This window comes from Alligator mississippiensis, chromosome 13, assembly GCF_030867095.1.
Source record: "Alligator mississippiensis isolate rAllMis1 chromosome 13, rAllMis1, whole genome shotgun sequence".
Taxonomy (NCBI): Eukaryota; Metazoa; Chordata; order Crocodylia; family Alligatoridae; genus Alligator; species Alligator mississippiensis.
The window spans coordinates 18,142,412-18,170,014 of NC_081836.1; the positions used below are offsets into that span (position 1 = coordinate 18,142,412).

A 27,603-nucleotide genomic window follows, 5' to 3' on the forward strand; every position below is an offset into this window, starting at 1 on the left:
CTGGCTATGTGTGGACACAGCTCAGCACAGCAGTGGGGACTCGTGGGGGTGGGCCTGGCCCAGCCCAGCTCAGCCGGGTTTGGGAAGATCTGGTTGTCCAGAGGCATGGGGGGCTCCCACCGCTGGATGCAGCCTGGCAGAGGCACTAAGGGCCTGTGCCCCCCTCTGCCCCCCCAACGCACACATGCTCGGGACACAGCAGCAGCCACCTCATCCCGAGCACAAGTGGGGGAGGCACAGGCCCCTGAGGCCTCTGCTGGGCTGTGTCCAGCAGCAGGAGCCTCTCCCCTGCACACCCCTGGATGACCAGATCTTCCCAGACCCAGCCAAGCTAGGGCTGATCCCACTTCTGTACCATGGCTGCTCTGAGCTGTGCCCACCCAGTGGCCAGACAAACATGGTGTCGGGTCTGGAAGTCTCCGTGGTTCAGAGATGCGTGGTGGGAGATATGCCCCACCTGTGCTCCAGGAGGAGGTGGCTGCTGCTGTGTGTTGCCTGCTATGCCCAGAGCACAAGGTGGGGGGGCATAGGTCCCTGAGGCATCTGTCAGGCTGCACCCAGCAGTGGGAGCCCCCCACAAAACACCCCTGGACTGCAGAGACTTCCAGACTCAGCCAGGCCGCGGGGCCTGATGCCACATTTGTCTGGCTGCTGGGGGGACGCAGCTCAGTGCAGCCACAGCACAGAAGTGGGAACAGGCCCCAGCCCGGCTGGATCTGGGACTCTCCATGGTCTAGGGGCATGCAGGGGAGGGGCTCTTACCACTGGATGAAGCATGGTGGAGGCCCCAGCAGCCTGTGCGCCCCTCCCCTCCCCCCCCAATCACCACCACCACCTGTGTTTGAGTCAAGGCAGCCGCTGCTGCAGGCTGCCCGCTGCACCTGGAGCACAGGTGGGGGAGGGGAATGGATCCCCAGGGCCTATGCAGCTGCACCCAATAGTGGGAGTCCCTGCCCCATGCACCCCAGACCATGGAGTTTCCCAGACCTGGCTGGGCCGGGCCAGGACCTGATCCCATTTCTGTGCTGCAGCTGCACTGAGCCGTGCCCACCTGGCGACCAGACAAATGTGGCATTGGGCCCTGTGGCCTGGCCAAGTCTGGAAGTCTCTGCAGTCCAAGGGTGTGTTGGGGGTGCTCCCACTGCTGGGCGCAGCCCGGCAGAGGCTGTTCGTCTGCCTGCCAGACGGTCATGGCTCAGCGTAGCCATGGCACAGAAGTGGGATTGTGCCCTGGCCTGGCCAGGTCTGGGACACTTCATGGTCCAGGAGTTCATGGAGCAGGGGGCTGGGGGTGGCGCAGTAGATCCTGGGGTGCTCTTTACTTGCAAAAAGTGATCTTCACCATAAAAGGGCTGAAGACCACTGATCTAGTCTGAACCCCTGCTCAAAGCAGGATTATCCATCCTCAACCAGATCATCCCAGCTTTGTCTAGTCAGGTTTTGAAAACCTCCAAGGATGGAGCTTCTGCCACCTCTCTGGGTAACCTGTTCCAGAGTTTCACTACCTTCCTAGTAAGAACATTCTTCCTAATATCTAACCTAAACTTCCCTTGCTGCAACTTGAGACCATTGCTCCTTGTTCTGTTGTTTGCCACCACTGAGAACAGTCTAGCTCCATCCTCTTTCGAATCCCACGTCAGGTACTTGAAGACTGCTATTAAATCCACCCTCAGTCTTCTCCTCTCTAGACTAAAGTAAGCTCAGTTTCCTTAGTCTTTCCTCATAAATCATGTGCCCCAGCCCCCTTGCCATTTTTACTGACCTCCACTGGACTGTCCCCAATTTGTCCACATCCCTTCTCTGGGGGATGCAAAACTGGACACAGGACTCCAGATGTGGCCTCACCAAGTGCTGAACAGAGAGGAATAATCACTTCTCTTGACCTACTGGCAACACTCCTACCAATGCAGCCCAGTATGCCATTAGCCTTCTTTGCAACAAGGGCACACTGCTGGCTTATATTCAGCTGATCGTCCACTGTATCCCCCAGGTCCTTTTCTGCGGAGCTGCTGCCCAACCAGCCAGCCCCCAGCCTGTACTGGTGCATAGGAGTCTTCCTTCCTAAGTGCAGGACTTTGTACTCATCCTTGTTGAATCTCATGAGATTCCTTTTGACCCAATCCTCCAATTTGTTTAGGTCACTCTGAATCCCAGCCCTACCCTCCAGCATATCTACTACTCCCCCCATCTGCATACTTACTGAGGGTGCACTCTGTGCCATATTCCAGGTCATCAATGAAGACATTGCACAAAACCAGCCCCAAGACTGACCCCTGGGGTACTTCACTTGATACCAGCTGCCAACTAGACATTGAGTCATTGATTACTATTCTCTGAGCCCAATGCACCAGCCAATTTTCTATTCATCTTACAGTCCATTCTTCTGGCCCATACTTCCTTAGCTTGCATGCAAGAATGCTGTGGGAAACCGTATCAAAAGCCTTGCTAAAATCAAGTCTACCAGTCTCCCCACATTCACCGAGCCAGTCACCTCATCATAGAAGGCAGTCAGGTTGGTCAGGCATGACTTGCCCTTGGTGAATCCATGCTGACTGTTCCCAAACACCTTTCTCTCCTTCAAATGCTTAGAAATGGATTCCTTGAGGATCTGCTCCATGATTTTTCCAGGGAGTGAGGTGAGGATGACTGGTCTGTAGTTCTCTGGATCCTCCTTTTTACCTTTCTTAAATATGGGCACTATGTTTCCCCTTTTCCAATCATCCTGGACCTTGCCATGAGTTTTCAAAGATGATGGTCAATGGCTGCACACGGCCATCCCGAGGGGGGTGCAAATTGGGACGACTGCTTTGGGGGGGCCCCGTAGACCCAGGCAGAGTGGCCGCAGCCCCTCCTGTAGGGCCCACCTAGTGTTGGTGACTCTGCGCCACCGCTGCCAGCTACGTGTTCGGCCGCTCACCACCCTCCTACCACCACCGTCGCCACAGGCTTCTTCACATCCAGACCCTGCATCCTGCTAGGATCATTTCTGGCTCCACAGTCATGTCAGCCAACTCCCTCAGCACCCTCGGGTGTATCCCATACGGTCCCATGGACTTGTAAGTGTCCAGCTTTTCTAAGTTGTCCCTAATCTGTTCTTTCACCACCTAGGGCTGCTCACCTCTTTCCCAAACTGTGCTGCCCGGTGCAGTAGTCTGGGAGTTGCCCTTGCCTGTGAATACTGAGGCAAAAAAGGTATTGCATGCTTCAGCCTTTTCTGCATCCTGTGTCACTAGGTTGCCTCTCCCATTCAGTAAGGGACCCACACATTCCCTGATCCTCCACTTGCTACCAACGTATTTGTAGAAACCCTTCCTGGTCCCCTTCACATCCTTTGCTAGCTGCAACTCCAATGAAACTTTGGCCTTCCTGATTTCATCCCTGCATGCCCAAGCAGTGTTCTTATATTCTTCCTGAGTTGTTTGTCCAAGTTTCCACTTCTTATAAGCTTCCTTTTTGTGATTTAGCTTACTGAAGAGTTCCCTGCTAAGCCAAGCTGGTCTTCTGCCGTACTTGCTAGTCTTCCTGTGCATTGGGATGGTTTGTTCCTGCACTCTCGGTAAGACTTCTTTCAAGTACAGCCAGGTCTCCTGCACTCCTCTCCCACTCAGACTGGCCTTCCAGGGGATCCTGCCCATGAGTTCCCTGAGTCTGCTTTTCTTCAGTCCAGGGTCCTTACTCAGCTGCTCTCCATCCTTCCTTTCCTTGCCTGATCCTACTGGTCAGCTGCTGTTGAGGAGGGTTCACACTGCTGCCCAAGAAAGGGGCTCTCAGTAACCATAAGACATCGTGACCAGTACCACTCTGGTATTAGCCTGTATCAACTAGGTTAAAACTGACACAATTCTGCTGGGCACCTGGGGCTGATGTTCAGCTCCCTCCCGACTCCCCAGACTTTTTTTGGAGGCCTGTCCTGGTGCCATGATGGCTTCAAAACCCTGAGTATTTTCCTAGGCCTGCCAGCCTATCTAGCCAAGAACTGGTAAAGCCACAGTGAGGAGACGGAGGCACAGTTAGATGGGTGGAACTAGCACCTGCCCAACCTCTACTACCACACCCAGGTCCTGGTCATCAACAACCTGGCAACTGCCTGTCCGTGATACAGGTATGTGTGCCATCCTGGACCCTGCAGTGGCCTAGTATGGGAAACGAGGCCTTCCTCATGGAAGAGCTCGCAGATGCCACCATCACAACAGTGGCGCAGAACCCGCACAGGCTGCCGCTCCCCTCCCAGGGGGAATCAGCCCAGCTCCAGCAGCATTTCATCTGCACATTGCTCAATGGACTGATGATAGGACTCATCTGCTGGCAGGCACAGGACCCCACTGCCAAGGGCTGTTGCTCCACTCCACTTCCTAGCTGACTCCTTTTTTGCAAGCTCCTTGCCCTCTCCTTGCTGCTGTGCCAACCCTGCAGCCCCAGAAACTGGCACAAGAAGCAAGGGAGAATTCCCACTTTTATATAGAAAATCATAGTGGTTAGGGTCACAAGCCAGAGGCCCAGAGGGAGGTAAAGAAACATCAATCCTGTGGTAACACATTCAGCACCTTAATTCTCCCCATACACCTCCAGCGGTGTTGCCAAACCAGCCTTCAGTCCCTAGAGCCTCAAACAGCAGCCTGAAGTTGGCCCCAAGTCTGAGTCCAGCTCCTTCAGCCCACAGTCCCGGCTGACCAAGCCAGTGAGATCTCCAGCTCCACTGCGCACTCCTCTGTGCGGGGCTGACCAGGCTCCACGTGCACGCTGCGCCCTTCCCCTTACTCCAGCCTCAAGTTTCCTCTTCCTTTTCCCCTTGCCCACCCCTCATCTAATCCCTGAGGGTTTCTGGGCAGTCCAAATTAACAGTCAGAATAGCTCTGCAGCCTCCCCCCTGGTTCTTCCTGCTGTTACATGCATTACAATCACACTACACTGAATCCCAGGGCAGGAGGGTGGCAGGGGTGCCTTGCCTAGAAGCTTTTCCCAGACATACAATGCAGTCGCTCAGCCTTGGTCCACTGAAGGGCATTTCTGGACACAGAGCCACCCCTACTGAAGGAAAGGTAAGCCTACTTATGGTAATTTAAACCCTGGTGCAAGGTTTGGCCATGTGCTGCACACAGGCTGCAGAAACTGGGGCTTGGGCCTACGGAAGAGGCTCTGGCTGAGTCACAGCCATGGCTCTACTTACCCCTTCCCTGGGAACTGTGTTTAACCTTTGCACATTTGAGCACCATCTGGCTGGGTCCCCAGCGGCAAGAAGCTCTGTCACACCCATCCCAGAGAAGGGCTCTCGAGAGCTTCGAACATCCTTCCTCTTCCAGGGGCCGGCTATAAACTGGGGAGCAGCAGGGGCGGGGGGGCCTCATTCCCTCCGTGGGCCCAGCTCACAGCACAGCAGGCACCACTCAGCCGATTTGCCACTTTCCACCCCTCAAAAAGCTGTCCCCTCTTTCCCTACATGCCTGTCCTACCTCACACCCTACATGTGAAGCTAACAGGCAGCCACTGCCCTCCCTATGCCTCCTCTTGCCTACCTACGTACAAGCTTTTGGGGGGACAGTGCACTCAGAGGAAAAGGCACAAAGCTTCCTGTGCCAAGCAGGAGGTAGGGGTGCAGACAGTGACAATTTTTGCCCGATGTGGCCACAGAAAGTTTATAGCCACAACCAAACACAAGTGCACAGCTGCAGACAGCTTAAAAATGGCTGATTGGGTGAAGATTGGACTCCTCACTGCATGAGGGGTCAGATGAAGAAGTTTCAAAACAGAGCATCTTCAGTAACTTCTGTCTGCGCTGCCTGCCAGCCGCTAGCTGTTTTCAGGCTTGGGGGTGGGTGTGGGGGGAGTGGAGAGAGAGAGTTCAGTCTGGGGGTTTTTCACACCCCCAGCTGGAGGGTGGAACAGGTGTATTGAACCTCCCCCCCCCCCAAGGTGGGGGGCTCCAGTTCACCCATCCACCCTCCAGCGCTGGCTGGGGAAACCTTAGAACAAGGTCCCTCCGTGTCCTTTCCCCGCTCCCATTCTGAAAACTTTGCAGCCAGGCAGGGAGGAGGGGCTGTTGCTAGGTGAAACCAGCTGCAGGCTTAGCACCAGCAGCTAGATTCCCCTCCTCGCTGAGACCAACAATGAACTTCTGTCGGGTCAGGAACTGTTGCAATTCGGGACACTTCCTGCAAAGCCTCCTCAGTTACAGCAGGGAGCTGCACTTCTGTCTGTGCCCTTAGGAGAGGTGCTCACTGCAGCAGGGAACATGGCACTGGCCCACAGCATAAGAAGTCCTTTGAGATAAGACACTTGGCCTTCATCCAACATCTTCAGAGACAAAAAGGTGACCTGCAGGCCTTGATCTGTGCACCCGCTACAGCCTGCATGAGCTAGGGTAGTGATCTTTACCCTTAGCTGCTGGCTCTCTCACCAGGTGAAATAAAGAAGTAGCTAGAGAGGTCGGCACCACATACAGCTACACAGAGACCAGAAGGTCTCTGGTCAGTCTCAGACAGCTCTTCCCCCTTTAAATGCTCACTAAATTCACCTCTTTTAAGCCAAGAAGTAACCAAATCATCAGTGGAGTTCACAGCCAACTCCAAATCAGGTGCCTGATCCAATTAGCAACCCCTAAAGCGCTTACACATAGCAGGTGGATACAGAGCCAGCAGTGCAAAAAAGTAATGCAAGAGTGTCAAGCAGTAAGACAGGCCTTGATGTGAGTAGCAGGGAGCTGAAGGCAGCACTGGGGCTATTTGGCAGAGTTTTGGAAAGGACAAAGGTTCGTGCCTGCCTCCCACCACTGGCATGCTCCGGTGGGGGCGGGGACCAGTGAGACGCTGCTGCTGCATCAGTCCCAATAACAGGGAAGCATCACATGCCAGGCCCTTTTTTAAAGGATTTATTAAAACACAGAAAACAAAAACAAATACACACAGAGTACAAAGGAAATATGGTCATGTTGAATACAGTCGCCATCAGCCTTCCTACAAAAGGTCATCACTGTGCAATCAGTATCACAAAAATAACAAACCAAGAGTTGTGAAGGCAAAGTAGCGCTAAATGCTTTCATATCCCCCCTCGCCCAGCCCTGGGCTGCTAACTTTAGTTTGTTGAAGCGTTTCATCTTACTCAGAACCTTGCACACACATTGTGGAGGAGAAAAGTCCAGTCAGGATGAGATCCTCCTGGTCCCAGCATTGGCAGGAACCTCCTCTTTCAGCTTTATATGGGTGCAGTCACAGCCAGGAGTCAAGGTTGCAGGAGCAGGTGGGCAGGCTCGAAGGGGGTTTCTAACCTAACATGGAGATTGTAGCGGTTTGGAGAGACCAGCGGCAAGATGTTTTCTGTGCATTGAAATCCCTCGTAATCTCATTGGGGCCGGGGAAGGGGTCAGTGGCTTGAGGAGAGGGGCTTGGGGTTGTGGGGGGAAAGAGTCCAACACCATCCACTTGCAAGCCATCTTATCTAACACAACACTATGTTGCAGGGAGTCTCCCTGCCTTTGGGCAGAACCCAGGCTGCTGGGGCAGCCAAGAGTGAGCTGCCTGCTTCCTCTTCACAAGGAGACTTTGCAGGCAGAAGCTTTGAGCAGGCCTATAAAGCAGAAGACAGCATCCAGCAGCAGCACGCAGTGCCTGCCCTGCGGCCACCGGCATAAGTGTGAAAGCCGCTGGGTCATCTTGTGGCAGGAGGGCTGTTCATGAAGCATCTAGGCTCCCCGCAGCCAGAAACTGGACCCTGGGTGCTGGCTAGAAGCACAGTCCTCCCTGTCTGCCCCCTCAGGTCTGCTTACTGCCACCCAAGGTCAGCCCTACAGTTTGCCAACTGGAGTGTGCCAGCTCAACAGCTCCTCCGTCCATGGAGCTGAGTATGCCCTCATCTCTGTAGAGTCCACGTGGTCACTATGCAGCCTCTGGGCAATACTGAAGAAGCCCTGACCCATACAGCCAAGACAGCCTAGCAAAGAGTTCCTTGCGGGGACATATGTAGCATCCTCTTCTTTACCAGAGTAGGCAGCGCAAGCAGGGATTAGCAAACCCAGGAATAGAGCCCCTTCACCAGCTGGTGGCATCAACCAGCCCAGACGAGCAGATACAGGGTTGTTACCCTCTGATGATTACTCAGCAGCCTGGGAGAGAAGCAGGGGTGCAATCTATAGGAAGGCACACACCCCTGTCCCCCTTTGGCACCAAATCACAGCCTGGCTGGCTCTCAGCAGAAGCCCAGAGGTGGAGGGGGTCCTAAGTCCCCGTCTCCACCCAGGGACACAGCTGAGCCATGCTCTGGCAGCAGACTGCCCTCCGTCAGTGCCGGTTCTTAGGAGCACTGTACACACAATCCACAGGTCTGCATGGCTGTCCCATTCACTCTAGTGCCCAACGCAGACCAAGCTGTACAAGTGACTGGACTCACAGCACAGAGGCCTTGCACTTAGCCCTAGTACAGTCCATACCTGGAGCAGGTCACTGCACAAGGGACATGAGCCAGCAGAGCTGTGGCTGGCACAGACACCCTCTGCTATGGGGCTGTTCAAAAGAGGCCAAAGGCAGGTAGAGCTTCTCCCTTGCTCTTCAGTCTTGCCTGGCCCCAGCGTGAGCCAGCTGCTACCTCTGGTTAAATACTGAGGGGCTGGGAGCAGGGGCTGTCTACATTGCTACAAAGAGGTAGAGGACTACAGCTGTCAGAAACAAACCATGCTCCCCTGTCAGACCATGCTGCTCCAGCAAAAGCCAATCAACACCCCCACCCCACAACAGGGAAATAGGGGGGTAGCTATAAAGTAGCAAAACTAGGCAGCATTTAGGGGCAGGGACAAACTGAGCAGCACTTTTTTCTATTTGCCTGGATTGGATGAGTGAGTGTGAGGTTTTGTCCTCTTCTCTCTGGGGCCGAGGCTTCCTCAGCTGCTAATATCAGTACGCTTCACACAAGCACCCTTCTGCCTTGCCTCCCTGATCAGCTGGCCCCAGATGGCACAGAGTGAGCCCAGCTGTGAGCCACCCCACTGCCAGGCCTGTCTGCCCAGGGAAGAGGATTCTCCTGAGTGGTCACTGGCACGGTTTGGCTGCTGCTGCACTATGCACTCTTGCCCGCTCTGCCTTCCCATCCAGGCACTGGCTGGCAGCTGCCAGCTTTGACACAGCACCCAGCACCACCTCCTGCCAACTCTGAGCTAGGACTCAGGCTGTGGGCCCTCTTTCCATTCTTGAGTGGCATTTGCTATGAGGAGGGCTCCCAGAATGGCAGGGAAGGCATCTGGGGGCAGAGCAGGGCTTGCAAGGCAAGGAAGGAGGAGAATCATGGCACAGCTCACGCTCTGAGCTGCAACAATGAACAAGCCTCAAGAGCAGAGGGGCAGGAAGTCTTACTGCATGGAATTTACCTACTGCCTAAGCCAACAGGCTTTGCATGGAAAAATGGCATTGTCCTGGGGGATTCAGTTGCACACTGGGGCCTTGACCACTCTACCCATAGGGCTCCTGCCCTACTCCCTGTGCACCTAGGTGCACCTAACAGTGGCCAGAGTCTTGCCCAGCCCCTACTGCCAATGCACAACTGGTGTACTGGCAGTGGAAATGTCCTGTGCCCTGGGGCCCACTCAGCAGCAGCCCCTAGCACACAGTGGCTTTGTTCCCCCACTTCCTCCAAAGACCTGAGCCAGTGGCTACAAGCACACTGTGGAGAAGGTGGCCTGGGGGCAGGCTGGCCTCTCATCTCCTCTCTGGGCACAAGGACTACCTCCCCCTTTCATCTGGCTCAGGAAGCAGATGCCTTGCAACTCAGCTGGCCCCTTGCTGGAGCACAGATGGATCCCTGCAGTTCTGCAGGGCAGGGGCACATGGTCACATAGCCCAGAATTAAAACCCACCAGCAATCCCAGAATCCCAGGTCGTTGCATGTAAATCACCTGTGAAGTGCAGAGCAGCCGGGCATGCCCAGGGACCACCCAGCAAGTTGGCCTTGAGAGGAAGGCAGGGGAGACTTCTAGCCTAGCACATCTGTGTGTCTGATCTAGGGCATCTTTGGACAGGGAACTACAAGAGACCGCATGGTAACTGGATCCTCACAGTGCCCCCAAGGCTCCAGCCACTGGGGCCTACATTGTCTGCTAAACCAAAATTGTGTACTAGCTCAGAAAAATGCACCCAAAACAGGCCAGAGTGAGGGGACTTGTGTGGCCCCTGGCCTTGAAAGAGGCCAAGAATTATTACAGTCAGGAGCTGTGAGGCTGGGACCCTAGTAACTTGTCCCTGGTTGGGCACCAGGCTCCCTGTCATGCTCAGCAGTGAGAGCAGTAGAACGTGAGGTCAGGCCAGGCCCATTTGGCAACACCACTGCTGCACTTTTCCCCCACGTATGGGGTAGGGGGAGGGGGAAGAGGGCAGCAGCCAGGTACGCTCTCCCTGAATGCACCCAGGGGGCTCAGCAGCAAGGTGGTAGGGCAGGGCTGAGAGTGCATGCATTGGCTTAAATACAGAAGGGGCACAGAAAGAGAACCAACGTAGGAGGCAGCTGCAGAAAAGGACAAAGCTGGGCTCCAGACTGATACATTAGGGCACTGGGACTAGGAACAGAACTTCTGGGAAGGTCTCCCTCCACATCGGATAAGTGTCGGTAAAAACAGGAACATAAATGCCCTGACTCCAGAATCCCTTTGCAATTCAGCCAGCGTTCTTGAGACAAGCTCTTCAAGTCTTCAATAAGAAAGTGCAAAAAAAGTACAAGGAAATGAAATCCCCTTCAAAGAAGTTTTTGAAATGGGCAGGGGTCGCTGTGTTTTGTAGTGAGGACCACTTTAAAGATGAGCAGGGCAGGCCTGGGTGCCAACACCCACTAGGCAGGGTGTTAGTCTTCAATGCAGATGACATCACCATGCTTCCCCTTGTGCTCCAAGGACGTGCCATCCTTCAGTGACTCTGCTACTTTTTTATCAGGGTGGCTGGAGGGTGGCCCACTGGGGGTCGCTGAAAGAACAGAAACAAAGGCATTACAGGAGATCAACTTCTATTTTCCTTGCAGTTGCATGACCTTAAAGGAGTAGAGAAAGCAGAGCCACTGTCCAACCTAAAGGGAATATTCTTTGAAGCAAGCAACCCTCCCCACACTGCACTCCCACCCCAATGGCAACTTGCACGTGCCCTTCATTTCAGCCCACAAATGAGCCCAGCCCAGCACCTAGGCTAGTATGGTACACACACAGCAAGGTGTTCATAGACCTGTGGCTGCTACTTGCTACCTCTCCCTGCTAGGGAGGTGCAGCCAGAGAGTGCATTTGCTTTTTTTTTTTTTCTTAGAAATGCTTTTCTGTATGGAAAGATGTGGATGGGCATATGGTGAGGATGGAGGGACAGAAGCATGTAGCCACCTCACCTTTTCAAGCAGCAGCAGCTCAACAATGTAAGGTGACGTGAAAGGCACAAAAGAACAACAGCAGACAATGGTGAGCATGTGAGTAAATGACGGGGGTCAGAGAGGAAGGAGTCTGCAGGATGGGGATGGAGCAGTGAGAAGAGCCCAATCTCTCGCAGCCTTGGAGACGGTTAAGGCAGCTGTAACTAGCTGTCCCTGGCATCCCTTCCTCCAAACCAGGGTCCCTGAGCTGCCACTGAAACACAGTGACTAGTGGGGTAGAACTCCATTCTGTGCCAGAACTGGACAGGACTCTGGCTACCCACGCATCAGAAGTACAACCTCCAGAAGCCTACTGCTACACAGGATAATTCCTGCGCATGGCCCCCACCAGCAGGAAAGTGCAACCACTAGGTGTTGGCAGCCCTTGGCTACAAGTGCATTTCTGAACTTCACTATCCTGGAGGATAATAGAAAGCCAGCCTTCCTGTGTAGTTATACTGGCTGATGAGGCCTGGTGATATGACCAGGAAGATCATTTCCTGGGTCTGGGAGGAACCTGCAGGACACACACCTTGAAAACAGCCTCAGCCACCCGTGAGGCTTGTTCTGTTGTGCAAGGGGCAGGATTCTAACAGAGAAAAGGGGGTTGTGCAAGCAGGTAACTATTCGTTTGGATGACTATCCAGTCAGCAATCTGGCTGCCTAACTGACCTAGACAGCTCAAGAAAGACCTTGGGCCTCTGAGGCTGTTAGAGGCACACCATAGATGAGACTCACCAGTGCCCTAAGAAGGAGTGAGGCATTGACAGATGTGGAGCTCCCCAGTCTAATTCATGGCACTTTACAGAAAGTACCATGAGTTAGACCGACCCCTCCTGACCCAACGGATGTTTTCTGTTGGGTCAGGGAGGTGGGGGATCAAGCTCCACTTTGGAGCCAATACAGCCAAGGACATGTGCATCTACAACTTCTCTCCCCCAGCCCAGCGCCCCCCCCGCCACCTGCTGTTTGGGGATGGGGCTGAGCTGCATCAGCCCAGTCACCCAAGCAGACAGAAGTTAATGAAGGCGCTCTGCTTTGGAGTGCCTTCATCTGAACCCTCATTAAATGAGGGTTAATTTGTCACACAATCAAGGACTTTTAAAGCGGTCTGCAGCCATGCACTTCTGTCCGGGCATAGCTGTAGAGCACTTTCAACGGGCCAATCACACAATAAATGTAACTTCTGTCTTGTACTTTAATGAGTGTCCCAACCTGCAAGCATGCAGTATCAGCAGCTATAGCCTCAGGGAGCGCTCCCAGGGAGCTACCAAGCAAGAGAAGTGAGAAAGGAGCAAAGAAACAGAGAGAGATTCCATACGTCTGATGCACGCATCTAATGAGACCATGAGGATAGTTTTCCTAGCACCTCCAAAGTAAAACTAAAGGGAAAACCTCATGGAAGCCCCACCGCTTTTACAGTGACTGGTGTGTTCATAAGTGCTTGGATGAAAGACCAGGGGAGGAAGGAAGAACAAACCTGCTCCAAATTATGAAAAGGACAGAAAATTCTGACCACACTTAATGCCTAATTGACAAATACCCTGCACTGATAGTTTGGTGCAGTCAGAGGCAGGCAAGGTTCTTTTGGTAAATCTGATATTTTATTAGACCTACTCAAATAGTTAGAAAATTTCTTCTTAGCAAGCTATTTTTCCAACTATTTGAGTAGAAAGAGTGTTTCCAATTATTTGAGTTGGTCTAATAAAAGATATCAGATTTACCAAACAAACCTTGTCTGCCTATGTCCTTAGACCAACATGGCTACAACCTACACCCTTGATATAGTCAGAGGGGTTTTCATATATGCAATGCAGATCTGAAGCTGAGCTCCCCAAGCCTGCACAGAGATCCTTGCAAAATCTGGGGTGGATCCTCCACGAGCTGCCTCCTTTATGGATTCCTCCTAACTCCTGGCCTGGCACTGGGAGGGGAGCACCAAGGACAAGATGCATGAAATGCTGACAACGTTGCTGCCCTCATGCTTTCAAAACAATGTGGTGCATCAGCCTAGCAACCAGCAAAGAGGTGAGTGAGATATGGGGGCATGAGATGCACAAACTCCAAAACTGAAAGGCTCCAAGAAACCAGCCAGATCCACATCACATGCTTAATGAACAATCCCTGTGGGAGGGACAGGACACTGTCCCAGATGTGGCATGAAAATAGAACAGAGTAACCCAAATGGTGGGAGTGAAATTAGTCCTCTCTTCCCTCTAAAGTTTCAGCATGTTGGAGTGCTTTGCACACTCCTCCAGCACTCTGCAACACACCCGGCATTGGCCTTCATGGAATGCAACGAGTGAGAGTGACTGACCTATGCCACAAGGGGACTGCAGACTCCCAGGTCCAAAGGACCTCTTACTTTGTGAATGGTGCTGATAGAAAGGCTGTTCCCCTGTCTGACACCATTAAACCACAGTGTGCCATCCAATTCCTGGCACCAGAGTAGCCACAATTTCCTGAGGACTATCTCCAGGAGACGACCCCTCCTGGAGGAACTGCCTGCTCACTGACACAGCCCCCTTTGTAAACACTGTTGGCTGCACTCCAAATGGCTGAATCCCACCACATATCAGACTAGCAGCTGTAGACAGCAGGTCTGGGAGAGCCACATGGGGGTCTGCAGGAGGCAGTGAGGTCTAGCACCATTCAGGAAAGCAGCATGGACCACACACTTCTCCATGGGTAGAGTTAATTAACTCATTCCACCTTGTTACTCACTGATGTTGAGGCTAGGAACAGATGTTGCATTTGTCCCTGGACCAGTTGTACCTGGATTTGTCTAGGAACAGAAACATCCCAGGATTGACATGTACACACATCACAATCAGGGTTCAGCAAATGGTTGAATGCACTGCTGCTTTTCTGCCATCAATTCAATGATGCAATCCCAGGATAACTGTTCAGACATACATTGCAAAGTCCTGAGATAAACTGTTAGTACTTCTTATCTCATTAACCAATTTAGGATTTATCCCAGGACAATGGACATGGATGCCTCAATGACTGCACTTTATCCCAGGATAAAACGGTTGATCCTGAGATAAATGTGACATCTGTTTGTAGCCTTCAACTCAGTCATGTCACTACATATCCCCTAAGAGATGGAGCAATGCAACACGTTTAGCAGAGAGTAATAAGCATGGCCTTACCTCAGGTGGAAATGAGAACTGCAGAGGAAAATCTTGGAAACGGCTAAATATCTATTGATAAGAGAGAAAACAGCTGGCTTGCCCAGTGTCCTTTGGCTTTGTGTGTGGCCCACTGAAATTTGCCACTTAAAATTCCCCAGTTAGAAAAAAATATCTGCTAGAAATCCCAACCTACCAGTCACATATGGTCCCAGAGGCATCTGACTGTAGTTGACAATTCCACCTGGTCCTGGACCTCGGAAATTAGGCCCAAAGTTGTTGTTGTAGATCTGGGAGGACCCAAAGGAGCCCTGAGGAAATGGGAGAAAATAACTGCTATTCTGATCCCCAAGCAAAAAGCCCTGCTCTATCTGCCTGCTGGGCCCTGCACCATCACCAGGATGGACCCCAAGCTCCCTGCTTATCCTGAACTCGCTCTTATGCAGGCACTCAGGCTGGCCCTGGCATGCCGGCTCATGTTCAGCAGCAGTGCCCTGGGGTATGTGGCACCATTCTGTACAGGCTGCCTCCTAAAGCAAGTGTAGCCACATTCACATGGTGCTGTGGGCAGGCATAGGGGCAGGCTTGCAGCCTCGGTCACTCAGCAGGACTCATTAGCCTGCCCACAGCACTATACAGATGCAGGTTCAGGAGACAGCCTGTGCAGAGCAGGGAAGGATCCATGAGGGTGCAGCTGCCAGACAGCAAATTTGGTGCATAGATGTGGCCTTGCTGTGACATCCTGAAACATCTGCAAGGGATTCTCCAGGCAGATCCAGGCTGTCCAACCTGCAGGAAGCCACCATTAGTCTGCTGCCCAGACCCCTGTCAATACTCCAGTGCGTTCCTGACCTGCTGGACGGTGGGGTCACCTCCCCGGGTTGTCAGGCGGCTCAGAATGCTCCGTTCAGACATCTGCAGGCGGGCAGCCACAGGTGGTATCCGGGACAGCATGGAGGGCAGGCGTGTCACATCTGCCTTCATGTCACTCAGCAGCTCCTCCAGCTGGTTCAGAACTGCAACACAGACACAGCAATGACACCCTGTTTAGCTGGGAAATGCTCTGGACTGGGGACAAGTGGGCTGAGACAGAAGCAAAGGAGACAGGAAAGGAGTTAACAGAATCCAGCAGGGCTGTCCCTCAGAAATTAAAACATTTCAAGCCTCCCAGACCTAGAAGAGAATGCAGTCCTTGCAGAGCCCTGATCACGGGAAAAGCTGGCAGAGTTTGGGGAATATGCCCCTGTCATGGGAGCCCTCACAAGTGGCCAAGGAAGGTTAGAGGGGATGTGACTAGCTCCAGGCCAAGGAAAGGTTGAGTCAGAAGCAGGGAGAAGGGGCAGAGCCAGTGCACACACCTTTGTGCAGGACAGCATTGGCAGGCTTGTTCCCAGCAAGGGATTCTTTGGAGAGATGCTGGTGACTTTCAGCAAGGCACTCCACTTCAGCCAGACGGGCGTTCAGTGCCATGGCCGGGTGACTGGGGTCTTGGGTCATGTTGAGGTATGCGGCCCTTCGCAGCTGCTCCTCGATCACCAGTGCCTGCTCCAGCAACTGCAGTGCAACAGGAGAGTGGGAAGAATTCAGGGCTGGAGCCTCAGCAGCAGGACCATTGCTGGAGGGGGGCAAATTGGGGTGGCTGCCCCAGGCCCTGCGGACAGTGCTGTACAGGCCCCGCTACAGCTGCCACATGCCACTGCTGCCAGCTCCGGCTGCTTGCCATGCCCCACCCCTGCTGCTGCCGGCTCCTGCAGGCGGTCGCCACTCCCACCCCCTGGCCTCGCACAGGCTGATATGCGCCGGGCCCCACACACCCCTAGGGACACCTCTGCTCAGCAGGCAGCACCGAGGCACTGTTTATACTAGGACACTTGCCAGCCCGCACCAGCCACCACAGGGAAACTGTCAGAATGCATGCACATCCAGGAGGCCAAGCACTCCCTGGCAGGGCATCTACTATGGAAAGGGCTGTGGCTAACCCCCTGAGGATAGTTGGGTTCCGCCTCTGGAAGCTGAGGGGAAGTAGCTCATACTGCTCAGGGCCTCCACAGCTTCCTAGGGGTGAATGGAGATAACATCCAGTGAACCCAGGACTCTGCTTCCAAAATCCTTACCGAGTGACAAAGGGCCTGGAGAAGGCACCCGGGAGCAATTTCATTGCAACACATCACAGTGACAGTTCCTCCCAGAGGAGCAGCACATGGCTCAGTGCTGCCTGTAGCTTACTCCCACCCGGAGCACCCACCCTTTGGGATGGTCCATTTCTATCCAGGCTACTCCCTGCACCCTACCCGCCCTACAAGCCCACATCACTTTGCTCCTGCCAAAGCCAGTGAGACCAGACGCCTCCCACCTTTGAGACACAGCCCCTCAGACCTGCCCTATTCCACCTGAGAGCCCCTCCCCATCTGGCACTCACTTTGAACCGGCGTGCGAGGAACTTGTTCTTCATCTCAAGGTAGTTCCCCTTGTGGATCTCTGACTTGAAAGGCTCATTCAGAATCACATAGCGTGGGTCATTTTGGATGTCTTGCCAGCGGGCATAGCCATGACTGAGTGTGGCAAGGGGTGTTAAGGGATATACCCAGGCATGTGTGACCTCTCCAAATGGAAGCCTCTCAGGTTAACCCAATAATGTTCCATGAGCAAAACCTGAATGTTTAAACAGAACACCCAATTGACCCTGACCACATATTGTGCTGGTCTCCTTGTACAGGTAGAGCCACAGACACAAAGGGGTTAAGCAACCTGGCCAGGCCATGAAGAGAACAAGCGAGCAAACGTCAGAGCCAGAATTTGCACTCAGGTGGAGCAATGCAATGACACAAATCTGCAGCACTCAGTCACCTCTCTGTGGCCCTGCAGTGGTACAGCCTCTTTGGTGCCCTCCCAGTGATACAGCCTTTGTGGTCCCCTCCCCATCAACCTTGTGCACCCAGGCTCTCCAGCCCCCTCCCTGCTGTGACATAGTCTGATACCCCTGTCCCCTCTCAGTGGCCTAGCTTTTTGGCCACCTCTCCATAGTGACACAGCCTCTCCGATGCCTTCCTACTGCCTGCGAGTAGTGACGGTCCTCAGGAAAAGATACGTGACAATTCCTGCCAGAAGCCAGTAGTCATGTCTCCGGTGCCAGATGTCATAAATCTTGCCAGAGGAGACTGCGGCTCTCTCCTCATTCTGCCACAACGTGTGCAACTCTGCAAGAGCAAAACACAGGCAGTACCATTTGACCAAGACTGCCTGGACACAACACCAGGGCAGGAGAAGCTGAAGTGCAAACAGCAATGTGCACTGGGTGCAAACTCTAGGGCTCAGACACATTTTAGCCAGTGACTGCTGGCAGAGGGCATAGGTTAGACATGCTGCTCCAAGACTGCAGATTACACATTTGAAGAGCCAGGCTCAAACCCGTTTTAGTGGAGGTGCAGTTTCTTGCAGGACTGTGCAGAAGTGGTGACTTTCACCAGTAGATCCTGAAGGAAGAATGGCACTTCAATAAAGCATTACCTGTAAAGCCGCCATCAGCAATGTTGAACATGAATCTGAAGTTTGCATTTTTGTCCTCCTTCTTCCCATCTTCTTCCTCCTCCTTTTCACCATTTTGTTGAGTCTCATTTTGCTCCTTCTCCTCAACCTTGGCCTCCTCTGCTTAGCAAAGACAACAAAGTCATATTAGTAAAGTTTCCTTTGTCAGGGCAAACTGAACAAATTAAAATCTTACCCTTGCCCTTACCCAGGAGCTACTGTGCTCAAACATCTCTCAAAAACAACAGAAATAATAACTGTCCCAGCCCGTGCATGTTAACCAGCTGACCCTCCATCAAACATGAGCTGCACCTCTCAGCTGAGGTGCTCCAGTAGTTGGCACCAGGAGTGAGAATGCGTGTGTCTGGTGACAGGCAGAGCTATGTCTGGCTAACTCCATGTACTGGAACCAGAGGCCACACAGCTTCACTAGTGCATTTCTACACATGGGCTGATCAGCAATGCTCAGAAGACTTGCACTGTGCAAACATGTCTGTGGACAGCTCCTTGGGTGGAGAGCTATTGCCTCACCAGAGAACGGCAGAATGGAAATCAGGACAAGCCCTCACTCTCACTTCTGGCAAGCTGTATCTCCTATGAATGGGTTGCAGCTGGAGACAATAATCCAGCTGCAACCTCCCTTATGCCTCTTGCACAGGCTCACTGCCTGATGCTGGGGGAGCCACTTTCTCCTTCCACATCTCCGCTTCTTCCCTTGTCTAGTGGGGCAAGAAATACAGGTCACATGGCAGAAGGCAACCAGGACTCACAGCTAATGGGTCCCTTGGTGTTTTTTCAAAGACAGCAGCTATGAGCAGCAAGGCAGCATAGAAGTACACCCTCACATCACATCTGGACTATAACAGCCTAATACAATAGGACTGTAGTCTCCAGTCATAGCTTGTAGATGACACAACATGGCCTCTACCACAACTCAAACATCAATACATAAGGAGAACTGGTTTTGTATTCCATTTTTGCCCTGGTGAAAATACCATATAGATACAAAGGAGCTGACCCATTAAACACTGAGCAAAGGCACTAGTTCTTAGTTGCCTCCGACATTAAATGTTTCTTACCTGACTTGAATTCTGTCTCCTCCCCTTTCCCTTGATTGGCATTTAACTCAGATTTCTCCAGTGGCTTTTCTTTTTCTTGAATTGCCTTGTCTGTAGGAATGGAACAGGCTCATGAGAAGACTGGCAGGTCAGATGCTGCTCAGGAATGACAATTAGTCATTGTTGGATTGCTTTGCTTTTCTCTCTTTTAAGGTGTAAAAGATTTGCTTGCCTAGGAATTGGTGCTTTCGTGAAACAAATTCTAACAAAACTGTTTTCCAAATGAAAAAGCATTTTCATTGAAACTGAAACATGTTAATTTCAGTAGGAAAAAAATTCCACTGAACTGCTTCAGCTTTCTCACTTCAGTTCATCTCATTTTTTACTTCTATATCCCATCAAAGTATCAATGCTAATGTTATACGTTATTCATATCACATTTATCATAATGTTTTGACATTATCAAAATGAAACCATTCACAAGCCCTGAATCAAAATTCTTCAGCATGTTCAGCCCACAGGAGAGTTTGGAATTACAGCTTTTCATGCTGATTTTGAGCAAAAAAATCTCTTTTTCTACTAAGTCTATTGTGCCTCCTTGGCACACACTGGAACAGCTCCCCTCAGCTTCATTTGGGCCCTCCTAGTGCTGTTTGCTCCCAAGAATTAAGCCTCTAATAGGGTGAGAACACATCTCTCAACCAGGCCTGACTGAACTGCCTGGGAAAGAGACAAGGCCCCTTTCTGGCACTAGGGTACATCTTACAGGCCAGCTGCAAAAAGCTGAGTTACTTAAGAAAAGACCAGTTTTATGAAGGGAAGTGTTGGGCAGCCTAAATGCAGGGTTAGCAATGAGCTCTCCTGCAAATGACACTCTGGAAAGGAGCAATGGCTAGAGCAGATGTGTGGCTCTGAAGTTCCTCAACTCCTTCAGGTTGGAATCACATCAGTGTCTATTCAGTCTATAAACCCAGTGTTCACTGCAGAGAAGCTATACCAAGTCACTGAAAACCAGACCAGCACCAAGCAGGGAGGTGCTGGGAAACTGGATACATTCAGACACTAAAAACAAAAAGCAAGAAAAAGACATGGCAACTTCAAGGCAGAGAGGACCAAGGTCTGGCCTGGACAGCAGCTTCTGGGAAATGGAGCAGATTCTCTCCAGCCTTGCTGCTGGGCAAGTTTTATCATGTGCAAATGAGGAGGAGTATGCCATGTGGGTAAGGAAGGGATGCTGCAAACCACACAAGCACACAGAGGGGAGTCAGAACACATAAGGAAGAGGAGTCCTGAGCCAGGCTTTGTGGCTGCAGTGTCTGAGCCCAGACCATGACAATGCTAGGCAGGTGTGCCAGGTGCACAGTGCTTGTTCTGGCATCACAAACAGCCTCACCTTTCATGGGCAACTCAGGCAAAGACTCAGCCTTTTCATTCTCTCCTGCTTTCTCTTCTCGTGTCTTCTCTTTGTGCTCAGCGCTCTCATGGGTCTCCTCGCTCTCGACATTCTCCGCCCCTGCTGGCACCTGTGTGTCACATGGCCATGCCAGGGTGGCTGCTCTAGGTCAAACAGGTCCCCAAGCCCCAGACAGCACTGCTCCTAGCCTCATGGCTGAGTGGTGCTGCAGGATTGCAGGGAAACACTATTCACAGTCAGCAATGGAAGGCAGCACACTTCGGAAGCCTGTCAATGATGTTTGCACAGGACCAGGATGGGGTGGCCTATATGTTATAGGGCTGGGCACTGACAGGAGAGTCGGTGCAGTGAAAGGTGCAGCCAAAGTTCCAGGGCTGAAAACCAGGAGTCCCTGCCAGCTGGACTGACGTATACTGCAGTGCACCCGGGCCTGGTACGAGAGGGTCTGGGCACAGATGTGCTGGATAGAGGCTACACTGGAAGGGTCTCAGTGGGACAGGGCAGAACAGACAGCTCCCCAGGGCACTCAGGGGGATGGCAGATCAGCTCTTGTAGAAACAAAGGGAGTTTCAGCCACTGCATGGGCTTGGTGCAAGCGTGGAAGATGCCTTCAGGGTGCCTAGGCCTCTGAGCCAGCAGCATGCTCCGGAGCTGGCATGGGCCAGGGCTGGGAAGACAGCAGAGGTAAGAAACCCTTCCTGAACCAGCTGTGCTGGTCCTGGGGAGTGCTGCCATGTGCTGCTAACAGAGCTGTGGGACTCTGGAAAGGGAAGGCTGATGGGAACCCCCTTACCTGGCTCTCAGTCAGCTTCCCAGGCTTCTGTTCCCCCTGCTCCTTCTCCTCCAGGAACCCCAGCTGCATTTCTATCTTGTCTGAAACAACCATGGAAAAGAAAAGTGTGTGAGCCATGCTCAGCTCACCCATTGCACAAGGCTCACCTGAGAAGAGTGACCCTCCTGCTCCTGAGCCAGGGTCTCACTAGAAAGCTCTCTTGTGCTAATGGTGAAGAGGAAAACTTGACTTTAAGACAAACCTTACTAGTGAGAGGTAGTTCCTCCCCAGGCTTGGGGAAAAATACGGATGCTATAGAACTGGTAATGAGAAGAGCAAAGAACAGTGCTGGAACTCCACCCAGTGTCCCAGCACACCTGTAAAGATGCAACAAGGCCTGGACCCTCATTGATACTTAGATGCCAGCCCCACGCCAGAGCCCTTATCAGGCTTATCTTGTGTGCTGTGGCACTTTTACCTCCAGTTGTCTGCACCCACAGAGTCCAGGCTCTGACTTGGGCTAATGCAAGTCACCAGGGGCTCTCATGAGGCTGCCATGCAGCCAAGGGGAACACCATACAGATCATGAGTCATTTTGCAGGAGGCAGATCTCACCTGAGTGGGGCTAACGTATAGCAAGGTGACTTAGGCACAGAGAATGAGAACAGCTCTGCAGCAAAGACCCAACCAGTATGTGGGCAAGGAGGTGGTCAGAAAAGCCAGAGGGAGTTATCATAGCCAAGGTTCTGGGAACTGACTCAAGATTCGGGCTGCCCAGTTTTAAAAATACCTTCAAGCATCTTGATTTTAGAGGCACGCAGCTCCCCCCAAACATGGGTGGAACATTCAGCTGGCCTGCTTCCCACATCATAGTTTGGCTCTGGACTCAGGACTCTTCTCTAGCCTGGACAGCCCACATCACACTTACCAGGCAGGGCCACAGACCCCATCTGCAGTGGTGCTGGACTGGCAGGGACAGGAGTGTTGGGATCAGAAGAAACCACCTCAGTGGGTTTCTTGATGTCCGGGCCCTCCAAGATCAAGTCTGGAGTGCTGTATTTCCCATTCACATGCTCAAACTCCTGGACCTAGAGCAGACACCAAAACACACAGCTTGCTTGCAGAATGCACCAAGGGAACAGAGCTGCCAACAAGGGACACCCTCCCACACTTCATAGCCTCACCATCCATAATAGCCCCAACCTCTCTCAGCCCAAGAAGCCAGAGACATTGAGCAGAGCTAGTGACATCTTCAGAATGCCACACCACCCAAGGCACTGTGCTGGGAACAGGAACTACCCACCTTCTTCCTCACAAGTGACATCACTCCAATCCTCGTCAGCACATGTTGACGTGACAGCCCCTCCCGGGGAACGCCGTCTGCAAACGTCTCGGCCCCATCTGCTCCTGGCTCACACAAGTGCCTCATGAATAATGAAACGTACGCCCTGGGAAATGAGGGGGGGGCTTAGCAGTGGGACCCCCATCAGCAGAGGGCCTGTAGCTCCAGCCCCAACTAGTCCCTCACATTGACCAGCCTGGGGCTTCCTTGTCCTTCTGAGGGGAATGAAGGCAGCAGCACTGGGGATGGGATGATGCACTAGCCAAGATAGGGGGTTTCTTCTACTTCTGCAGAGCCAGGGGGACCAGTAAGGGCACTCTTTGCAGGTGTATGGAGGACAGGTCCTGTCCTCCACTTCTACAGAGCCTATGCCTGCAGTTTAGCTAACTCCCTTGCAAAACCTTCTGCCTCTTCCAGTGCAGGTTCAGCCTGCGGGGACTACAGCTCCAGGCAAGCCTGTCAGAGATACGGGCGCAAAGCACTGAGGGCACCCACCCTGCTGCATACTTCAGACAAGGCAAGTGCCTGCACACTATGTCTCAGTGCAGTCTCCTGACTGCTTCCCTGCAAAGTCACATGAGAACAGCAGCTAGCACCCAGGCCAGGGCAAGCCCTGCCCTGTCTGCCAGGGATCCAGTACCTGAACTCCTTCTCGCTTTTCCCACGCAGGTCCCGAACCAACCAGTGCGAATTGAAGGCATCTTGAGGTGGCATTCCCCACCGCATTATGGCATTCAGGAAGGCCTTGCGCTGCCGGGCATTGAAGCCTAGGACCTGTGGAAAGCACACGGTGCTATCATGACAGTGCATGGACCCCTTTTGGCCCCATGGCATGGGTGCAATTAGCCAGAGCTGCTCTGCTCGAGGGCAAACAGCTGACAAAGAGCAAGGGTCAGTCCCACACTAGGGCTAAGTGCAGCCCTGAAACAGCCCACTGACAACACTCTGACTGAGCACCTCCCTGTCCCTCTCCCCCCCTGTCATGCCAGCCAATGCTCACCTCAATATTCCCTCCGACTCTTGCCAGCAGAGGTGGCAAAGGCTTGTCTCGGTCACTCTTCAGCTGTCTCCGTGACTGTCGTCTGCCACCTAGAGGCAAGTAATGTATGGTGAATAGCCTGCCTTTGCTGACAGAGAAACCCAGAGAGCCAGGGCCAGTTTGCAGCCATCACAGGACATGGCCAGGGTTATGTGACTTCCTGCACCTGGCACACAGAAGACTCCACTGAGATCCCTGATGTCCCCACCCAAGGCAAGGGCAGGGGCAGGTTCTGGAGGGAGGCTTACCACAGCCCCTCAGGCTCCTGGTCTACAGAGATGAGGGGTGTGAATGCCAGCTGCATCCTAGCTGGAGCAGGGGCACCTGGAGTGGCACCAGGCAAGAAGAGACCAACCCCAGGCTCTGCACCTCCTACTACACATGGTAAGGGCAGGAAAAGGAAGCCTTGGCTGAGAGCCTGGCAGCCTGCCCCATCTAGCTAGGCTGCTGTTTCCAAGGCAGCTCTTAGAGCCAAACCTGATCCATCTACCCTGAGTGCCAAGGACCCTGGCTCCCCCAAGACTGCAATTAGGAGAATGATCAGTGTCAGAGGCCCCATGATCCAGACCTTTTTCTACAAACAGCCTGAATGAGCTTCACAGTGGCCAAAATGCTTCTGCACTGAGTACACCTGCAGCCATACCAGGCCAGGGCCAAAGGGAGTTGAGGAATGAGGATAGAAACCCTGGCCTCCTGCTCATACCAACCACCTCCCATCAACATGCTCTTGCATATCTGAGGGTCAGTCAGCCCATGGGGCCTGACACTGTGAGTGCAAGGCCCCACTGCTTATGGGGCTGTCATAAGGGGGGTCCTGGGGAAGCAGGCCTTGCCATCATGCATTCTGACCTTCAGGTCTCTCCTCAAAGTCTTCATCTTCATCCTCAGAGCCAATGGAGTACTCCGACTGGTTATCAGAGAGCTCATCCTGCCACTCTGTCAGCAAGGGGGGAGGAAGATGGTCAAGGGAGCATTCCATGTCAGTGACAACCCCACAGAACAGGGCAGAGCCACCTGGAGGACGTGGAAATCCAGGAACTGAGTCCTGCCCAAGATCCCGCCAATCCTGCCTTGAGCATCTTAGCTCTCCCCCACAACAAGCTGCACACTCAAATCCAGTGGGTCTATGCCTGCCCCATCCGCCCAGCTCCCTGGCAATGATGGAATAGGAGAGTCACAAGAAGGACACCACCCACCAAGGAAACAGCATTCTCACCCCAAGAACCACACATAGCCTTGAGGCACGCAGCGCTCATGAACCCCAGCTCAGGTAGGAATGAGCAGCCCTCACCAACCTCATCAGGTACCCTGGCTTTTGGGAAGTCCCCAGGGCAGGAGCCATACCTTGGTCCTCCTGTGAAGTGTCATTGTAGTTGACCTGCTTGCGGATCCGCTTCCCCTTCCCAAGGTTCCTGGCCAGATCCTCCTGCTGCTGCTCATAGTGGTGCCGCAGCAGCTTCTCCCAGTAGTCAGGGTCCACATTCTCCTCCTGCTTGATGATCTCTCGTTCAACCTCCTCCTGAAAGCAGAGTTGCCAGGGGGTTACCAGCCCAGCCAGCCTCAGCACCATCCCAGATATGCCCTGACCAGTCACCCCAGCACTACCCCCAAAACTGCTTCTCACAGAGGACTGAACACAGGCCACCATGCTAGAGGCGCAGAGCTCCCAGCACCACGCTTGGGCCTGTTACCTATGCAGGTGCCTAGGCAGTCCAGCCCCTGCAAAGCATGAGTGCCTCACAGACCTTCATGAAGCTATCCTGTGAGGCAGGGCAGCACCAGGCAGCACCACTGCACAGGATTCAGGGACTAGCCCTTGACTACACAGGGAGTTGGAGACCCAACAGAGGATGATACCCGGAGGTCCTGGCACCTCAATGACAGAACTGTCCTTCCTCTTCCATCTGGGACTCCAGAGCTGAGGGGTGCAGACTCAAAAGGCACCTATCTGAATGGAGCCCTCCTTACCTGACCCAACCAAGATCCTGAGGTGTCTCAACTGGTTGAGTGTGAGGAAGTACGAGGCCAGTACCTCTTCCTCTGACAGCCAAATGCATGACTGCAAGGCAGCCAGGCCAGACCAGAGCTTTCCATGGAAATCAAACTAGCTGACAGGAGGCTGCAGGGTCTGCAAGACAGCTCTGCTGGCTGCACCCTACCATCCTCCATGAACAAACACCATCACACACACTGGGTAGGCGGGAGCCCTCCCACTTCCAGAAATAGTGGCAAAACAAGAAGAAGAAAAAAAACAAAGGAGGAGGAGGAAACACCAACAGAGGAATGCACAGGAGGGGTTAAACGAAAAGACATGATACTGGTCACATTACCACACCATCCTCTTCTCTCACAACATACTGGGCCACTTTAAAGGAGCTGAGATACTCGTTCATGTTCTGCAACTCAGTGTCATCAGTTGCATCCTGGTTCCGGTCCAGCAGCTTGGAGATGGCAGCATCATCGTAGTGGATCACGCTGCTGTCCTCCACATCCTTGTTGTCCCCTTGAAGACAAAGCACAGGAGAGGTCACCACAAAAGCCTGGGATGCAGGGAGCTAAAGGCCCCCCGCAGTATTCCCTCTACCAGAACCAGGACCATCGGCCTGGGCATAGCAAGAGAAGGGGCTCCAGATTGGGGAGCAGTCAAATGAGCAGCTGGTGCCCACACTCTCCTGCCTTACCCACCTGGTGGGGTGCCGCCATGTTTTTTTTTCATGTTTTGAGCCACAGCACCCCCTTTAGAGGCTGGGGCTTCTGGGAAGGGAGAGAGAGCATCTGGCATGGTGATCCGCTGGCCCTGAGACATCACGCCTGAAAGCAGAATGGGCAGAGGCTGGGCAAGTGATGACACAGCCTAACACAGTACAGAAGGACAGTACTGCATCTCTGCCTTGGGCATCTCACTCCAGACATCCCTGTCCATGCTCACCTTCCACATCATCTTTGAAGAGCTCTTCAGTCCCAAACTTCAGGATGTCATCCAGCTCCTGCTTGGTCATGGAGCCAGACTTGGAGCCAAGGCCTGGACGGACCACCAAGTGGGTGAGCATCATTTTCCGCTTGGCTACCTGGGTGATGCGCTCCTCCACAGAGGCTCTTGTCACAAAGCGGTAGATCATCACCTTCTTATTCTGCCCAATACGATGGGCTCGGCTGAATGCCTGCAGGGATAGCCCTTGTTGGAGCAACTGGTAGGGTCAGCTTACCGCACCAACCAACGTTGACCAGGCCTCGATCTCAACAGCTGCAGAAGCCCATTTCTCCCCATGAAAGATGTTACCAGCTTGCAGCACTTGGAGACCCAGCCTGGGAACACCTCACCAAGTTCCCATCCTGGGAATGGAAACCTGGCAAGCCTGGCCTCTCTTTTTGCTGACTTTGCAAGTGGAATGAGGACAGGCTGACAGAGGACAAGCCATGCAAGTCCAAGTCAAGGATCTTCAGGTTGCAGACTCATGGGCACACATCCTCCACCCCTCCCCCAGCACATATCTCTGCCTAAACAAAAGTGAGAAGAAATGCCACTAGGAGGAGTTAACCTCCTGCATGTAACCACCAACAAATAATCCCTTAGTCTTTTTCCTTCTCTCTTCCTTAGCACCATTTCCCTGGCCCTGGGGAAGAGCAATGGAGCAACTGTCTATATTCCTCTTCACATTGCTGTTTATATAAGGGGGCAAATTGAGTTGTTCCTTAAGAGACTCCCATTCTGGCTGCTTTTTGCCCACTGGTGGCTGGAATTCTCAGTTGGGAAATAACCATCATGTCCCAAAGGAGGTAACTGGTGAAGAAAGAGCAGCCAGATGCAGCGAGAATCCTATAGAACAAAGACATTCTTCTCATGCTGAATGTCCTTCAAAGAGCAGAAAGAGGCCAGTGCAATGCCAGAGGACACGGAAAGCAGAGGGGCTTCTACACAGAATCATGCTTTTCAAGGTTTTCCAGGAAGCATCAGCAGGTC

The 27,603-nt window shown here is 52.9% G+C and overlaps 1 protein-coding gene across 4 annotated transcripts in view; it reads right to left on the reverse strand.

Moving 5' to 3' along the window:
- Positions 1 to 6,849: 6,849 nt before the first annotated feature.
- CHD5 (chromodomain helicase DNA binding protein 5) overlaps positions 6,850 to 27,603 on the reverse strand; it is a 56,793-nt gene continuing 36,039 nt past the window's right edge. For 3 of the 4 annotated variants that reach the window (XM_059716201.1, XM_059716200.1, XM_019493998.2), the window contains 19 exons: positions 26,572 to 26,803; positions 26,328 to 26,453; positions 25,973 to 26,145; positions 24,987 to 25,161; positions 24,492 to 24,578; positions 23,604 to 23,692; positions 23,244 to 23,377; positions 22,565 to 22,709; positions 22,190 to 22,349; positions 21,283 to 21,362; positions 20,469 to 20,598; positions 19,097 to 19,186; positions 18,000 to 18,137; positions 17,581 to 17,689; positions 16,912 to 17,044; positions 15,851 to 16,046; positions 15,345 to 15,508; positions 14,689 to 14,803; positions 6,850 to 10,931 (listed from right to left, as the gene is read on the reverse strand). In XM_059716201.1, coding sequence (XP_059572184.1) covers positions 10,813 to 10,931; positions 14,689 to 14,803; positions 15,345 to 15,508; positions 15,851 to 16,046; positions 16,912 to 17,044; positions 17,581 to 17,689; positions 18,000 to 18,137; positions 19,097 to 19,186; positions 20,469 to 20,598; positions 21,283 to 21,362; positions 22,190 to 22,349; positions 22,565 to 22,709; positions 23,244 to 23,377; positions 23,604 to 23,692; positions 24,492 to 24,578; positions 24,987 to 25,161; positions 25,973 to 26,145; positions 26,328 to 26,453; positions 26,572 to 26,803 — 2,595 coding nt within the window. In that variant the 3' untranslated portion in view covers positions 6,850 to 10,812. Of the gene's footprint in view, positions 10,932 to 14,513; positions 14,565 to 14,688; positions 14,804 to 15,344; positions 15,509 to 15,850; positions 16,047 to 16,911; positions 17,045 to 17,580; positions 17,690 to 17,999; positions 18,138 to 19,096; positions 19,187 to 20,468; positions 20,599 to 21,282; positions 21,363 to 22,189; positions 22,350 to 22,564; positions 22,710 to 23,243; positions 23,378 to 23,603; positions 23,693 to 24,491; positions 24,579 to 24,986; positions 25,162 to 25,972; positions 26,146 to 26,327; positions 26,454 to 26,571; positions 26,804 to 27,603 lie in introns of all 4 variants that reach the window. The other variant, XM_059716203.1, reaches the window with a different exon arrangement.